Genomic DNA, 17,291 nt, shown 5'->3' with positions numbered 1-17,291 from the left:
GAAGCTTTCGTCAATTTGAAGAGAATTATGTAGCTTGAGAGATGTGAATGATCCTTAAAGTATCTTCCTCGTTGTTCTCTCTCTATATGTATACTTTGATCTACTCATTTTATGCAATCTTTATGAAACTTTTAAGGCACACACCCTCGAAAATATTAATATTAAATTTGATAAATAAGGAAATTCGTCTCTCTCATACTAAAAACACTAACTACGATGCCTAGTAAATAATTATATATTATTGAAGGGAATAGCATTTATCAAATTGAATTAGGCTATTCTCTATAACAAGAATGTTTTTTATGAATGTGGATGTTCTCTGAACAGTTGACAGTACTGCATTAAGGCTAGGTTATACTGATGTGAGCATAGCCGTGTGTTTTACAGCGATTAAAGTTGGATACTAACTCCTCCTTTTGGACTTGACAGTGTCAACAACTGCTCCTTGCGTCAACGTGCGACATGAGTGTGAGTGGACAGATTGGCTTGATGTATCAAAACCAGATGATGGCGCAGGAGATTTTGAGACTGTGGATTTTATAAGGAAGCAAGGATTGCCAGTCTGCAAGGTTCCAATCAAGTGTGAGTGCAGAGCGGAGCTGTACCCTAATAAGACAGTAAGCGAACTTAACCAAGCAGTGCAATGTACAACATCTGGACTAGTGTGCTACAATATGAATCAGGGATCATCAAAGTGCCTGAACTATCAAGTTAGATTCTTATGCTGTTCCTACGAGAGATGCGAAGGTAAGCACTTCATATCACACAGTGTTAATAAATTGCTCACGGCATAGTAACAAAGTGCTCGTCCTGTTTTTTTCACCGATTCAAGTCTTTAAACATACTGCTTAAAATACAGTTTTATCTGTTGAAATTATTGGATTAATAATATTCTTCAGTAACATATAGCTCGCAAATTGTAATGACACCTCTATATACAACACAGAGTTAAACAGGAATCAGCATCGTTCTAGCACTGGCTCGCAGTAAAGATATAAATGCGCTTTTGGGCCAGTGTATGCACGTGCAAGAGTCCGGGTGCGTTGTGGTACACTCCTGCAGAAATTATTTTATCAGCTTCAAATTACTGGGTCTCCCTTTGCATCTCTGTTCCACATACATGCACACATCAGCTAATGATTGAGATGCTCCTGTAATAACAATCCTTATGAACAGCCTTGAAAGTAAATAAGTGGTCCCATCTCCTCCTAGCCACGTAACTCCAGCGAAATCATACTAAAAGAAACAAGCATTTGCAATGCAATGGGTCTTGCGTTTTCTCGAGTAAGAGGTATTAGCATTGTAAATTCCTAAGCCGACTTTTCTTGCCACATAAATTGAAAATGAAAAGTAAAACAGTTTCACATAACTAAAGTGACTTTTCTTGCCACATAAACTGAAAAGTAAAAGTTTCACATAAGCGAGCCGACAGCCGCCATCAGCGCAAAGCAGATACACAAAAAGAAACAATGGTTCACTCGCAGTGAAACGTATCAGCAAAAGTGCAAATATCCATGCAAGTGGCAAAAGTGCAAATATCCATGTAACAAGGTAGATTTCATGCAAAGAGCTTGACTACTGCCCAGCTACATCACGCTGCAAAATAAAGAGAAAAAGTAGTCCAGAAACCATCGAGCCTCGTATGTTTTCAGTAGTTGGTCGATGTGTTCAAGGAGGGATAAACACCGGAAGAGGCATGACGTATGCATGCCTTTCACTAATGAAATAAAGCAAATTTTAAAAGGCAAGCCCACAAACCAACCAAACTGATGGGAGTGACATGGGCGTGGTTACAAGCCATAGACAGATTACATCAGGGACAGAGCACTTTGAGCTCGACCCTAAAAAGCAGGAGATTCTGAAAAACCTGGAAAAATCCCTTAAAACGCATTTCTGTGCTTGTTCTGAGTTAGTGCAACTAGGTGCTTAATTTGCATAGCTATCAACTTTCCATTTTCCTTATTATGAGTGAAATTTCCATTTTTTCAGTGCTCTCCTGTGTGACATATTAACGTCTTCTGTGTGGCACTTTGCGTGACAGTTTTTCACAAATAGAAAAAAAGCAGTCATGTCCATGTCAAGAATACATTTCCAAAAAAAACTCTTTTTATATAATTGTCTAGGAACAGCTTTACAGCAGCTGCAAAGCCCCTGACCTGTTCAATGCTGGTTTCTAACCTATCGTCGTGCAGTCTAATAATTTTAACTTCCTTCCTTGTCTTCTAATAGGAAAGCACCAAAATGAAATGGAATGACCGATTACACAGCCGGCAGTATTGCCCTAGAAGAGCCCTGCATTTTGTTTTCATGAATTGTGTAGACGTGTGTGAGGGGCTGACATTTCTTAATTAGAAGACTAGAAAGCAAGAGCTGCAGCACAGAAGATGTCATATGCAACACAAAGTTGGGCACAGGTTTATCTTTATTTAAGCTGGCAAAGAGGAATGTGATTCCATGCAGTGAAGGGGTCGTAAACAAGCAGGAAGCAAGCCCAAAGCTTCCAACTCAGCCAGCCAAAATGAAATTAGTCTTTTAAGGTGAATGGGCCAGTCTGCTCAATTATCAGTGCCGAAATGCCTACAAGCAAAATGGTCACTCTTGACACAACCAAGCCGTGGGTGACAAAAGGTTCTGCTCACACAAGACATAGTCACTTTACACAATTTCAAGGTCTTGCTACTATCCCCTTTATCAGTCCAACAGACACAATTCGTTCATTATACACAAGGGTTTCCATGGATGTTTTTTATCCTTAGATATCAGAAAGTAAAATAGATGCTCAATTTTCCATTCACTAAAATTGTTTTGACAGACATTTGGCCCTCCTAGAAACATGTCATCTAAGATGTCCCATCCTTGGCAGAATACAGTTAACTTGAACTGCAAGTAATTGGCCACTACCATGGAGAAGCATTAGGTCAGGAAAAAGCCGGTGAGGTGCTGTGATATTGCATCGATTCTCTGTCAAATGTTGTCTTATTGTGTGCATCTTTACTGGATTTGTTTTTATTCAGAGGGTTTTATTCAGGGACTTGTAGTTTTGATTTTTGATTGCGCTGTTGACTAAGATGACATAACCCACTGAAGCTGTCACGTGCACATTAACTTTGAGCACAAAATAAGCTGCAAAACATTTTATTTGTAGGCAATGTGGGGTTAGCAACTGAGGTAGTATTGTGTGAGGGGAATATAGGAGAACGCTGTTTAATTGGCTTCGCATCGCTAGACAATAATTAGTTATGCTACATGATTTAACAGTTCAATGCTATCAACTGGGTGTTAGATTTGGGTTTGCACTAGGCATGTAGGACAAAAGAAGGTGTGAGAAATTAAACCTATTCTGAAATTAGAAAAAATCTTTATTAAAATGACTGAATATGCGGTTTCAATCTGCTACAATTTTACACATAAGGTGGGCAGTGGCAGGCCCCAGACAGCCACTTGCTCATATCCATAGCAGCCCATGGTTGACTCGCACTCTAGCTGCACGAGTCCCCTCACCTTGCAGCAGTTCAGGCTGATAGCAGAGATCTCTTTTTTGATAGAGAACCTTGAGGAGCAGCGAAGGTAGAGTCCAGGGAATTTCGTTTGTGTGACTAAAGCATTCAATATGGTGATGCATATATCCTATCACTTGCCGCTAATCTTCATTTCTCTTGGTCCTGTTGTCCTTGTCCCATTCATTACAAGTGAGATATAACTATCTCACGTACAGGAAATAGAATGAAAGGAATACTGGGAACACTTTCCTCCCTCCTCCTCCCACTGGAGTACTTAAACCATGCTTACCCAGTATTCCTTCTGAACTTCCAAGCCCCACAAATTAAGGTCGGCCGTCTGTGAGGAGCGTAATGAATGGGACGAGGACAACAGGACCGTGGGTAATGAGGATTACTGCTAAGTAATAGAACGTTACCCTCAGGTCCCCCTTGTCCACGTCCCATTCATTACAAGTGACAATACCCAAGCTGAGAACCCTGCCTTCATAAGAAAAGGATCACCAAGAAGAATGCCACACCAAAAAAGGCAGCCACCCAAGAGACTTATTTAGACTGGCCAGAGCAACAGGGTAGTACACAGACCAGAAACCCCTCAGCCAAAACTGGGCACAACACACAACACAGGCAGGAAAATTAAATCCCTGATAAGGGATCAAAAAAGACACCCAAGCAGCAGCCCATCAAACAGCAGAGAGGGATACCATCCAAAGCAACTACTGCAGAACCCCAGCCAGGGCAGGAGATCTAGACAAAGAACACACCAGCACCACCAACAGGTGGAGCCCATGGCCAAGGAAAACAAGAGGAAGCAGAAACCCCTTTTTAGGAGGCACCAAAGAAAACAAAAGACCATCAGACATGTCCAAACTATATCCAACAAAGCATGAGACATAGCCTACGCAGACCACTGGTCAACCCTAGTGAAAATATAATCTGACCCCTACACCAGAAAAAACAACTCCAGAAATCTAGGCAACAGAGAAGCACCAAGGACCCAAGGAAGCACCTTAAGAGCTAAACAAAACAGAGTTAGTAGAACCAGGCACAAAAGAAGAGCAATGATAAACCAAAACCAGCTATGGTAGGGGTTCCCATCCAGACAGGCTCAAACACCTTCCACCAAGACCACAGGCCACCATGGCAGGCAGGAGACAGGAATATCATCAGTCCGACCAGTAAAACGAAATAAAAAAGAAACCCAATACCACCCACTGCTGAAGGGGAGTACAATCAAAGGAGCAAAACCAGATGCAAAGCCTCAAGAGGAAACCAAATCCACCTATGAGCCCTTAAAAGCATCCAACCAGAGCTAAGGAATCCCTACAGGACAAAAAAACCACACAAGCGACCCACTGTGCATGCAAGGTGAGAAACCCCAGACCAGACATAAAAACTGATTAAACCACAACTGCGAAGAATAGCCCAGCCACAGAGCAGTGGGGACTGCGAGCATGCAGTGGACCCATCCCCGAACCACCCCACGGACTCCACCATGGCTTCCAAGGAGAAGGCACCAACTAAGCCAAACTGCCCTGACCCAGTGGCGGAGTTGTCGGAACCGAGGATCCACAAATTCGAAGGTGAGTCAACGAGGATCCACATGATCAAATGGCACCATACAACCCCAGGACTATGGAAGGGCGAAACCACCACTATCCAAGTCTCCTCCCCCTACACACAGTGAGAAAAGAACCTGGAAACAAGCTCCTGAAACAAAAGAAACTCCCCCACGCTGAAACCGGGGCAGAAACAAGGGGCAGGGACCAGGAGCAATGGAGCCAAACACCAACAGGGGAACCTGAGTCAACACCAGGCCTGTGCAGAGCGAGCGAGGCCCACAAAGCATCTAACCAGCAGACCCCGAGGACCTAAACAGGTCCTGAACCAGCCTCCGGACCCAGAAAGCAGGACGCTGACACCCAATGAATAGAAAAAAAACAACACAAGAAAACCCCTGACAACTGTCCCAGGAACCGAAGCAATTGAGGAACCAGCAAAGCAGAGGCAACCCACTGATTCCAAGACTGCAATATAACCGTCTGGAACCTATCCGGGAAAAAAAAGAACATCCATAGAAAGCAAGGAGCACCCAAATCCAAGGAGCAGAATCCTCACAACTGGGGAGAAGGTCAAGATCCAGCTAGAAACCCGAGGTAGCAGGAACGTCAAACGACCAAGAAAAAGAAGCCCAAGGAAGACTCTTCTAAGACACAGAGGGCACCCAAGGTGACTACAACAGAGGAATCGCCAGTCACTGACATGAAAACTGAACAGCAGTCCCAGGAGAAAATGGAGACCCAAACGCTAAATGGGATAACACCAACACACGGAACCACTGAGAGAAGCCATCCACAACCTGCCCCGACCAAATATTCCCAGGCAGGAGCCAGGATAAAGTGAGATGCAGACACCCCAGACAACACTCTTCCCGAAAACAAGCTAATCTAGTGTCCAGGAGGATGTAAGAAAACAAAACAGGAGGCCTCACCCCAAGCTCTGTGCCAAACAACAAGCCCAGGAAGACTGCCAAAGTGTAGAGGAAGCAAAATGCTTAACCAGGCCCGACAGACCCCACAACAGCCTCATCGGACAGGGCCGCACCTCAACAACAACAAAGGAGAAGGCTGCGAGGATAAGGGCATGTGGGGTGACCCACAACACCACCGATAGACAGAATGTCACCCAGATGCCTCACATATAGCCCTTTCACCAAGCAAATCTCCAGCCAGAAGAATCCAGGATGCAGGTTCAAAAGATTACCAAAAAAAAATAATGGGATGGGCCAAGTAGTGCAAAGACAACCTAAAGGCAGAGGAGCACCAGAAACAGTACCCACTAATGAGAGACAAAGCAAAGAAATTGCCCTGAACCACAGGAAGGGGGAGCGCTATAGAAACCCGAACCCAGAACCACAAAGGCATAACCTGTCGCCCAGCAGGCAAACCCTTAAAAAAAAAACAGACAGCCACAGCTGAAGCTGACCAAGCCTCCCACACACTGGGCAGGGAGAACAAATGCAACCAAGACCATCCACACCCCTACAGGACCCCACATTTCAAAAGCATCTGCATCCCAGGATCTGTGTGGGAGAAAACCCACCAGAAAAGTAGGGCAGAAGATGGGGACACAGGGAGGCCAAACCAGGTGGCCTACCGCCATGCCCCTAGCCCAACAAAGCAGGGACACAGCAACATACCCTCCGTCCATCACCATCAGCCAAGGGATAAGAGGAGAACACCATCCTTCTACCCACCAAAATAGATGGTGCAACAAAAACACACCAAGGAAAAGAGGTGCAGGAGTCTGGGATCAATCTGATGAAGGGGAGCCTGATGCCTCCACAAGGAAAATCCCTAAAACCAGAATCTCCAAGGCAGCCAGCAGCGAAAGCAGCCTGGCCCATGACCGTAAAACCAAGACCAAGAGGTACACATCTACCCCCCTGGGCAATGCACCAATCACAACCCAAAAGCATGGGCACATAATGCAAGCACCCCTGAAACACAACAGTGACATCACATGCTACATAAGTCTGGAGGGAACAGCATGGAATCCATGCTCATGGAAGCAACATCAGAAGGCAGCACTGGCAGCCCCACGCCCCAATCCTATATTGCATAGGCAGACAAGAAGACATGGGACCCCACCTTTCGATACCTTAGCCCTGCTGAAATGCTGACCCAGGAATAATGGCAGTACAACAGGAAGGCCCCAGAAAAACAGCACTATTCAGTACCTCCATGAAACAATGGCAGGCACTATGTCTTCCCAAAATAGCATGACTCCACAGTACCACACCGTGAGGCTGTCAGCCTACAGGATGTTCGCATGAAACTCACCTGCCCAGAAAAGTCATAGCAATGCCCCAAAAAAACATTGTGGAGAAGTAACCCAGCTAATGTTGGACTCACCACCCGTAGCATATGTGGCTTCGCCCACCACAGTCAGGACTCGGAAATGCCAAAGCCACTACACAGGTTACCTGTGCACACTGCCATTAACAGCCCCAGTAAGAGGCATTAACTGAAGGAGTTTGTTGCTGATCGGACATTTGAGCCTGCATTTGACCATTGGGAAACCTAGACACAAACCTATGTAGAAAGAGCCTAGGACCTGAACAACTGGGCCACACATGACCCTTTACTGAGAACTCACACGGCTCACTGCAAGCCCCATAGATAGTCAGAGAGACACGCACACTGCCAGCCAGCACCCTCACCATGCCGTGGAGGTCAGCTGGAAAAGCGCAGTAGCCAAGGAATGCTGCCAATGCCGCATGTGCCCATAGTACAGATAAGCGTCTGTAAAGCAATTGAGCTATTGGCGTTGTAAATTCATAACTCGACTTTTCTTGCCACCTAAATTTGTCAACCCTGCCTCATAATTTGGTCTTTTCCTGCAACATAATTTCAGTGGCCCTGCATATAACTAAATAACTTCCATTTACCTTCTTCTTCTATCTGCAGCAAACAGTGCAGCAAGAAATGAAAATGTTGCCATTTAGCATCCTAATTTAAATCTGCAATGATACTTTGTAAAAGTTCCAACAGAAAATAAATCTTCCAGCATTCATTTCTAAACATAAAGGGAATGATACTTTTGTGTGTTTGATATCAAATGGTAAAGCAGCAGCCAGGTTCCAGTCAGATGATCAAAGAAGGATGAAAAAAACATGAAAAGCTAAAAAATTTTTTTTAAGAGTAGGCCTTTGGTTGCCAGTGAAAACAGCAGCTTGACAGATGGGCACATGTTCCTTGCGAAGCCCCTCGCCCGAAGTGTCATAATCTGAAGTGATGTTGCAAGCAGCAGCTTGTAGCTGCCTGAATGCAGACATTAGCAGGCCTGTCAGTAATTTTACCTAACACTCATTTGTCTGTTTCATAGCAGAAATGCAGGCCCTGAAGATGTACTCAGACTCTAACAACAGCGGTTTGCAGAGAGATAAAGATTGTACTTAGAGATTCTATTTTAGCCAGCACATAAACTCACATGCCACCTCCTCATTTGACCTAGAAAGACACACAAATGCCTGTTTTTTTATTCCCAACATACGTGGTTTCATTTCAAATGGAAATATTTTCTACAAACTGTGGTGTCTTTAAGATCACATGCTCAGATTTATATCAATCACTATATCTATTATCTTTTAATACACCAAATTGCATGTCTTTTGCTTAATGCATCCACTTTAAAAGTGCGACCTGTGAGCGTGTGAAAGACAAGGGGAATACCACTTGTTCTACTATTCTTTGTTCCCCCAAGTCTCACGATACAAATGGTACCTCACTTGTTTGCATAGGCCTAGTGCCACAAAAGCAAATGCCCCAAAACACTATGTGGACACATCACATTTTCCCAAAGAAAACAGAGCTTTTTTTTTGCAAAGTGCCAAGCTGTGGATTTTGGCCTCTAGCTCAGCCGGCACCTAGGTAAACTTACCAAACCTGTGCATTTTTTAAAACTAGACACCTAGGGGAATCCAGGATGGGATGACTTGTGAGGTTCTCACCAGGTTCTTTTACCCAGAATCCTTTGCAAACCTAAAAATGTAGCCCCAAAAATACTTTTTCATCACATTTTGGTGACAGACATTTCTGGAATCTGAGAAGAGCCACAAATTTCCTTCCACCTAGCATTTCCCCAAGTCTCCCAATAAAAATGGTACCTCACTTCTGTGGGAGGTCTAGTGCTCGTGAAAGAAAATGCCCGAAAACACTAGGTGGACACATGGCATTTTCCCAAAGAAAAAGGAGCTGTTTTTTGCAAAGTGCCAAGCTGTTGATTTTGGCCTCTAGCTCAGCCGACACCTAGATAAACATACCAAACCCGTGCATTCTTTAAAACTAGACACCTAGGGGAATCCAGGGTGGGATGACTTGTGGGGCTCTCACCAGGTTCTTTTACCCAGAATCCTTTGCAAACCTCAAAATTTGGCCCACAAAATACTTTTTCCTCACATTTCGGTGACAGAAAGTTCTGGAATATGAGAAGAGCCACAAATTTCCTTCCACCCAGCGTTTCCCCAAGTCTCCAGGTAAAAATGTAACCTCACTTGTTTGGGGAGGCCTAGTGCCCGCGGAAGGAAATGCCCCAAAACCCTATGTGGACACATAACATTTTCCCAAAGAAAACAGAGCTGTTTTTTGCAAAGTGCCAAGCTGTGGATTTTTGCCTCTAGCTCAGCCGGCACCTAGGAAAACCTACCAAACCTTTGCATTTGTTAAAGATAGACACCTAGGGGAATCCAGGATCGAGTGACTTGTGGGGATCTCACCAGGTTTTGTTACCCAGAACCCTTTGCAAACCTCAAAATGTGGCCCAAAAAATACTTTCTCTTCACATTTCAGTGACTGAAATTTTTAGAATCTGAGAGGAGACACAAATTTCCTTCCACCCAGCGTTCCCCCAAGTCTCCCGATAAAAATGGTACCTCACTTGTGTGGGTAGGCCTAGTGCTCACGAAAGGAAACGCCTCAAAATACTATGTGGACCCATCACGTTTTCCCAAAGAAAACAGAGCTGTTTTTTGCAGAGTGCCAAGCTGTGGATTTCATCCTCTAGCTCAGCCGGCACCTAGGGAAACCTACTAAACCTGTGCATTTTTTTAAATGAGACACCTAGGGGAAACCAGGATGGGGTGACTTGTGGGGCTCTCACCAGGTTCTGTTACCCAGAATCCTTTGCAAACCTCAAACTTTGGCCTGTTAATACTTTTTCCACACATTTTGGTGACAGAAAGTTCCAGAATCTGATAGGTGCCAGAAATTTCCTTCCACCCAGCGTTCCCCCAAGTCTCCCGATCAAAATGGTACCTCACTTGTTTGGGGAGGCCTAGTGCCCTCGGAAGAAAATGCCCCAAAACTCTATGTGGACACATCACTTTCTCCCACAGAAAACAGAGCTGTTTTTTTCAAAGTGCCAAGCTCTGGATTTTGGCACCTAGATCAGCCGGCACCTAGGAGAACCTACCAAACCTGTGCATTTTTTAAAGCTAGACTCCTAGGGGAATCCAGGATGGGGTGACTTGTTGGGGCTCTCACCAGGTTCTGTTACCCAGAATCCTTTGCATTCCTCAAAATTTGGGCAAAAAGCACTTTTTCCTCACATTTTGGTAAGAGAAGGTTCTGGAATCTAAGAGGAACCAAAAATGTCCTTCCACCCAGAGTTTCTCCAAGTCTCCCGATAAAAATGGTACCTCACATGTCTGGGTAGGCCTAGTGCTCGCGAAAAGAAATGCACCAAAATATTATGTGGACACATCACGTTTTCCCAAAGAAAACAGAGCTGTTTTTTGCAGAGTGCCAAGCCGTGGACTATAACCTCTAGCTCATCCGGCACCTAGGGAAACCTACCAAACCTGTGCATTTTTTAAAACTAGACACCTATGGAAATCCAGGATGGGGTGACTTGTGGGGCTCTCACCAGGTTCTGTTACCCAGAATCCTGTGCAAACCTCAAAATGTGTCCAAATAATACTTTTTCCTCACATTTTGGTGACAGAAAGTTCTGGAATCTGAAAGGAGCCAGAAATGTCCTTCCACCCAGCGTTCCCCCAAGTCTCCCAATCAAAAGGGTACAACAGAGCTGTTTTTTGCAAAGTGCCAAGCTGTGGATTTTAGCCTCTAGCTCAGTTGGCGCCTAGGAGAACCTACCACAACCTGTGCATTTCTTAAAACTAGGCACCTAGGGAAATTCAGGATGGGGTCACTTGTGGGGCTCTCACCAGGTACTGTTACCCAGAATCCTTTGCAAATCTCAAAATTTGGCCCAAAAATACTTTTTCCTCACATTTCGGTGACAGATAGTTCTGGAATCTGAGAAGAGCCACAAATTTCCTTCCAACCAGCGTTCCCTCAAGTCTCCCGATAAAAATGATACCTCACTTGTGTGGGTAGGCCTAGTGCCTGCAAAAGGAAATGTCCCAAAACACTATGTGGACACGTCAAAATGATAAAATACTAAACTACCTGTTTTTGCGGGGGTGGAGACCTGCGTTTTTGGTCCTTGGCTCAGTAGCCATATAGGGAAACCTACCAAACCCATACATTTCAGAAAACTAGACACCTGAGGAAATCCAGGGAGGTGTGACTTGCGTGGTTCCCCCAATGTTTTCTTAACCAGAATCCTCAGCAAGCCTCAAATTTAGCGAAAAAAATAAATTTTTCTCACATTCCTGGGTGGGATCTCGGCACCCGGATGAATTTCCTACCACCCAACATTCTCCTCAGTCTCCCGGTAAAAATGATATCTCACTTGTGTAGGTAGGCCAAGAGCCTGTGACATGGAAGAGCCAAAAACATGTCAAATTTGAGTGGGAACCAAAGCGGGTCCAAAAGGGCAGTTTGAAAAAAAACATTCTTAGGCTGACAAGTGCGGCAACATTTTTATCAGTATAGATGAGACAATGCTGGGTGGAAGGAATTTTGTGGATTCCTGCAGATTCTGGAATGTTCCATCACAAAAATGTGGGAAAAATGTGTGATTTCTGGAAAAGTTGGAGGTTTGCAGGGCATTGTGGGTAAGAACATGCTGCGGGGTGCATGTGAAGCACACCACCCTGGAGTCACCCAGATGTTTAGTTTTCAGATGTGTCTAGATCTTGTGTTTTTTTCTACATGGCAGCGTCCCAAATTCCAAAAAGTGCAGCCCTCACCATTCCAAGTGGGATGATTTTGAGAGTTAGCCAAGCTCTTATGGCCCAAATATAAAACCAAACCCCAAAATAATCAAAAGTCCTTTTGCTTGCCATGGGATAAGATGTTTTAGTGTGCGGGGGAGAGCTGAAAGACTGTTATCCCATTCACCTGGGGTGGGGGAATGACCAGGCCCATACTGGTTGTTAGCCACCACCCCACTATTATTATTATTATTTTTTTTAAGTTTCCTGGCATCTAGTAGACTATCGGCCCCCCCGGGTGTGAATTGCGGGTATTTGCCCCATCTGCCTACTGGTGGGCAGAACAACTTTGGCCCCATTTATTTGGGGGTAGAGGTATGACTATACCCCCACCCTCTTATTTTGAAAAAAAATCTTCCCTGGTCTCTGGTGGGTTTTCTTCCTCCCTTGGAGGCAGATGGGCACTCCAAAAATAGGCCAATCTCCCCCCAAGGGGGACAGATATGGCCAACAGTAATGGGCCCCCATGTGGAGCGACCCTTGCCCAAGGGGCTGCCCCCCAGACAAAACACACACATACACACACACCAATCCCTGGTGCCAAAGTGGTTTCTGCCCCCGGGGCATTTTGGCCTAATAGAAATAGGCCGATCTGCCCCCAAGGATAGTAGAAGTGGCCTAAAATAAATTCCCCCCCCCCAGAGGAGTGGCCCTTGCCTAAGGGTTCGCTCCCCTTGTGTGAAATTGGTGCAAAACAAAATACCTGGGACAGATCCGCCTAATGAAAATAGGCGAATCTGCCCCCAAGGGGGGCAGAAATGGCCTAAAATATATTTGCCTGCCCGGGGCACAACCCTTGCCTAAGTGGTCGCTCCTCTCGTGTGAAATTGACCTTAAAAAAAATCCCTGGTGCCTAGTGGATTCTGCATCCCTTGGGGCCAGATTGGCGTAATAAAAATATACCGATCTGCCCCCAAAGGGGGCAGGAATGGCCTAAAGATAATTTGCCTCCCAGGGGAGAAACCCTTCCCTAACGGGTCGATCCCCACATATATAAAAAAAATATTTAAAAAAAAATCTCTGGTGTCTAGGGGTTTCTTACAATAGGAAACAGAAATGGGCTTGAACAAATTTGCTGACCCAAGGGAGTGACCCTTGCCTAAGGGGTCATGCCCCTTGCGTGAAATTGACCTTAAAAAAAATATGTGTTGTGTCTAGAGGTTTTTGCCCCCCTTGGGGGCAGATCCGCCTAATAAAAATAGGCCGGGGCTAAAATGTCCTCAGTATAATTTTTCCCCCACAGGAGCGGGTCGCTCCACTCATCTGAAAAACAAACAAAAAAAATAACAACAAAAATGATCCCTGGTGCCTAGAGTTTTCTGGCCCCCCTGGGGTCAGATCATCCTAAAACCAATAGGCCGATCTGCACCAAGTGCGGGCAGAAAAGGCCTTGAAAATTATTGCCCCCCCGGGGACCGAGCCTTGCCCAAGGGGTCGCTCCCCTTATGCCACTTTTACAAAGAAAAATGATCCTTGGTGTCTAGTAGGCATTTCAGCAGCCTTTCCTTCCTTTTGAAGCCTCTCAGTCCCCTATCACATGATCGGAAGAGAAGTGCAAATGCATTTCTTTTCCGATAGCACTGGATGGGAGGTGGCCTCTGATGAGGTCATGAGCTGACATCATCAGACATCACTGGGGGGGATCAGGGGTCAGGGATGAAAGGGGAAGTGATTCCCCTTCCAGCCCTGCCTGGGGGAGGTGGGGAGAAGCCCACGGAGGGAGCGCTATCTTTGGCGCCGGGACGTAAAGATTACGTCATCAGCACAAGAACACTGTGCCACAGGACGTAACCATTACATCCCCAGCACAAAACCAGAATGAGATCCACAAACCACTACTTGAGGAAAACACACAGAAGGAAGATTGGCAACCTCCTGGACAACATGGAACTGTTATTGCTCCTGTTAGAAATTATGGTCTTTGGTTGGCAGTCAGGTTACCCCTGGTCCAAGCAAGGACCCTCACTCTAGTCAGGGTAAAGGAGAATCACCCTCAGCTAACCCACGCTCACCCCCTTGGTAGCTTGGCACGAACAGGCAGCCTTAACTTCAGAGTCTAGGTGTAAAGTATTTGTACCAAGACACACAGTAACTTAATGAAAACACTACAAAATGACACGAGACAGGTTTAGAAAAATAGGAAATAATGCACAGTCTAAACAAAACAAGACAAAAATGACACAAATCCACCATACACAAGTCAAGTTATTAATTTGAAAAGCAAAAGAGTCTTAAATCCTTTTGTAAACATTAAAAACACTGTTAGCGTTGAAAAGTACCTGGGTAGCCTCAAAATAACATGCACAGGCGACTGTGCGTCCAAAAAGGTTAGCTATGCATAGATTTCTCACCCGCAAGTGAGACTGGAAACTCACCACTCCCTCCTCAGAACCTGGAAAGAAAACAAGTTTTAAGACAAAGATTCTGCCTGAGATCTGAAATAAAGAGAAGTTTCAAGGAACTGCAAATTTTCTCCCGTCTACCTGCTCCTAGCGCACCAAAAACAGAAGGGTACCGGATTGCAGGCAGTCAAATTGTAAGGATTTTTGGGGCCCTAGACAAGACATATTATGGGATGCATGTGTAATTTTACTACTCGTTTTCTGCTAATTGAAGCCCGCATGATACCAAACAAACTTTCAGAAGCAGGGTTCACACAAGAACACAAGCACCCCCCAAACCCTTAAGATGCCACCTAGCAAAGAGAGACAGGCTCAGAGGTAGAGGTTGGACAAGAAACCCTAATCTAATCCATATAAATTCAAGGGACATGTCCAAGTATTTGGAACCTTCTCTTATCAAGCATAAAGCTCTAATCAGACAGAATCAAATTGCCTTTTAAAATTCCTAGAAGAATAAAGCTTTGTCAATATCACCTTTTATTTACAGGAGTTTGGATTGGCCTAGATTGAGCAGAGACAAAGGCTTCAAATGGTCTTAAACATTTAGGACCACAGGTATCAGGATAGTGTAGCATTCTCAGCAGAGTGTCACATATTAGAATGTGGTGATGGTTGCTAGGAGATGGTGTGCAGCGGTTGGAGGTTGATTGTAATGGTAGAGCACGGTCGGCTTGGACGGAGCTCTCCGAGGTTTATATATCATCTAGTCACATTCTGTCAACATAAAATCTATATCACACCATTGTAACTAGGTTATGGGAGTTACTTTCTTGTAGGGACCATTTATCCAATACTGTTTTTTTTTAAACTAACCTCTCATACTACCAACAAACCAGATTCTTCAAAGAATTAGAATAGACGCCTCACCAACTAAATAGTGGCATGCTTCATCATCGGCTGTCCATCCACACACTAGTAAGATCATACTACCGTGGCAGACTCAACCAAGGAGTGCAAAATAAAAATGCCAGCTGGACAACAGCAGGGATAAGGATCATATCATTAAAAATACCTACTGGTATATCCCAAGAATGTTTCTTTATTACAGGGTACCAAAGGTGTAAATAACATTAATTAATCCTTCCATTTCCTGTGGTTGTTTTTAATTTTCCCAGGAAACCTTAATTCCAAGCAAACATGTTTTGGTCCTCTCTAAGAGCCCATTCGGGTCTACGGGCCTTTGTCATGGCCAATAACAACTTTCCATGCTTATCTGATCAAAGTGTCACTCATACATGTGAGGTCTATTGCTCTCACATGGTTCAAAGATAACTTCACTTTTTGAAGTAACTAGAATAAATAGAAACAAGTACAAGGAGACATGAATCCCTCTCAGAGGCTAGTAAAATAATAATCACCTTGACCTAACAGGAACTCCCAAAAAGACTGCCTTTGATTCATAGACAAAGTGCCTCTCTGCCAACTTAAAACATTTTCAACCTTATAAATGGGTCATTCTTCTATTGGCTTCCCTTCGCCCTTCCCCAAACAAAGTAATCTCTTAAAGTACTATCACTTATCCTCTTGTGAACACTTCATCCTGAATACACCCTCTTCAAACTCAATCTCAAATTACACTAGTTATACCTCGTGGATCACAAAGCTGGATCCACTTCTGGGACAACATAGTTACCCTTAGGATACTGCTTTTCTATCTTCAAAGGTTCCTTTTAACTTAACTTGTCTAGGGGAACTGTGTTTTCTAAGCATCACTATGATTATGATATGTGCCAAATAGTCTACAGGACTAGTATGGGTATACTCTTATCAAGTCATGCCCGGTCATGGCCCCAACAATCCCTAAGACTTATGTGTCTATTATAAAGCTAAGTTGCAATCAGTCATGTCATGTCAGCTAAGGTGGTCTGACTGCACTACCACTCATTCATGCATATACTGACTTGTCCTGCTGTAATGTCTGTGGAGAGGGGAGAAAAACATGCATCAACCTGTGTCCTATATGCAAACTTCACACCTCCCTGTGTGCGTGAGTCACATTCAGTGCTCTTAACCATGGACTATTCATACATTATTACTACAATTAGTACTATTTTTGTACCTGGTGCCTTTTTTGAAGTAATAGACATTGCTAGATAATTCTCTTTGAAGTATCTGAAGTATCCTGACTATCCTGCCCTGCCTGGCTCCAAGTTAGCTGCATGAACAATGCAGGAATGACAGTTCCTTTGTGTCAAGGCAGAGCACAGCCTATTTAGTAGCAAGTAGAGCTCCACCCAGCACCACTCCCTCCATCTTGCCAGTTGATGGCCCATCCAGGCTCATCTAATCCCTTTATTGTGCGGCTCTCTGGGAGGAATGAACAAAGTCCAAATGCTAACTACACCCAATCATGTGACTAAGGGCAGGTTGTGGTCACCAAATGATGTAGGCAGGAAAATGCTAGCTTAGTAACAGTGACATTTTTAAAATTGTAAGTTAAAATCCAAATTTACCATTAAAGTAGATTTTTAATTACAATTTCAGAGATACCAAACACAAAATGTATACCTGTTCTCAATCACAATAGCGATAGGCCCCACAGTAGTGAAAAACCAATTTCACTCCCAGGACATGTAAAACTTAATAGTTCATGTCCAACCTTTTAATTACAATGCACCCTGCCCTATGGGCTATGTAAGGCCTACTTTAGTGATGGTGTATATGCAAAAAAGGGGAGTTTAAGGCTTTCCAAGTTGAAATGGCAGTTTAAAA

The 17,291-nt window shown here is 44.3% G+C and overlaps 1 protein-coding gene across 1 annotated transcript in view; it reads left to right on the top strand.

Moving 5' to 3' along the window:
• Positions 1 to 17,291, top strand: part of LOC138284407 (mucin-2-like) — a 1,933,778-nt gene that overhangs the window by 1,097,830 nt on the left and 818,657 nt on the right. The window contains exon 30 of the mRNA XM_069223144.1: positions 430 to 747. Coding sequence (XP_069079245.1) covers positions 430 to 747 — 318 coding nt within the window. The remainder of the gene's footprint in view (positions 1 to 429; positions 748 to 17,291) is intronic.

This window comes from Pleurodeles waltl, chromosome 3_1 (assembly GCF_031143425.1).
Source record: "Pleurodeles waltl isolate 20211129_DDA chromosome 3_1, aPleWal1.hap1.20221129, whole genome shotgun sequence".
Taxonomy (NCBI): Eukaryota; Metazoa; Chordata; class Amphibia; order Caudata; family Salamandridae; genus Pleurodeles; species Pleurodeles waltl.
This window is presented reverse-complemented; position numbering and strand designations above follow the sequence as displayed.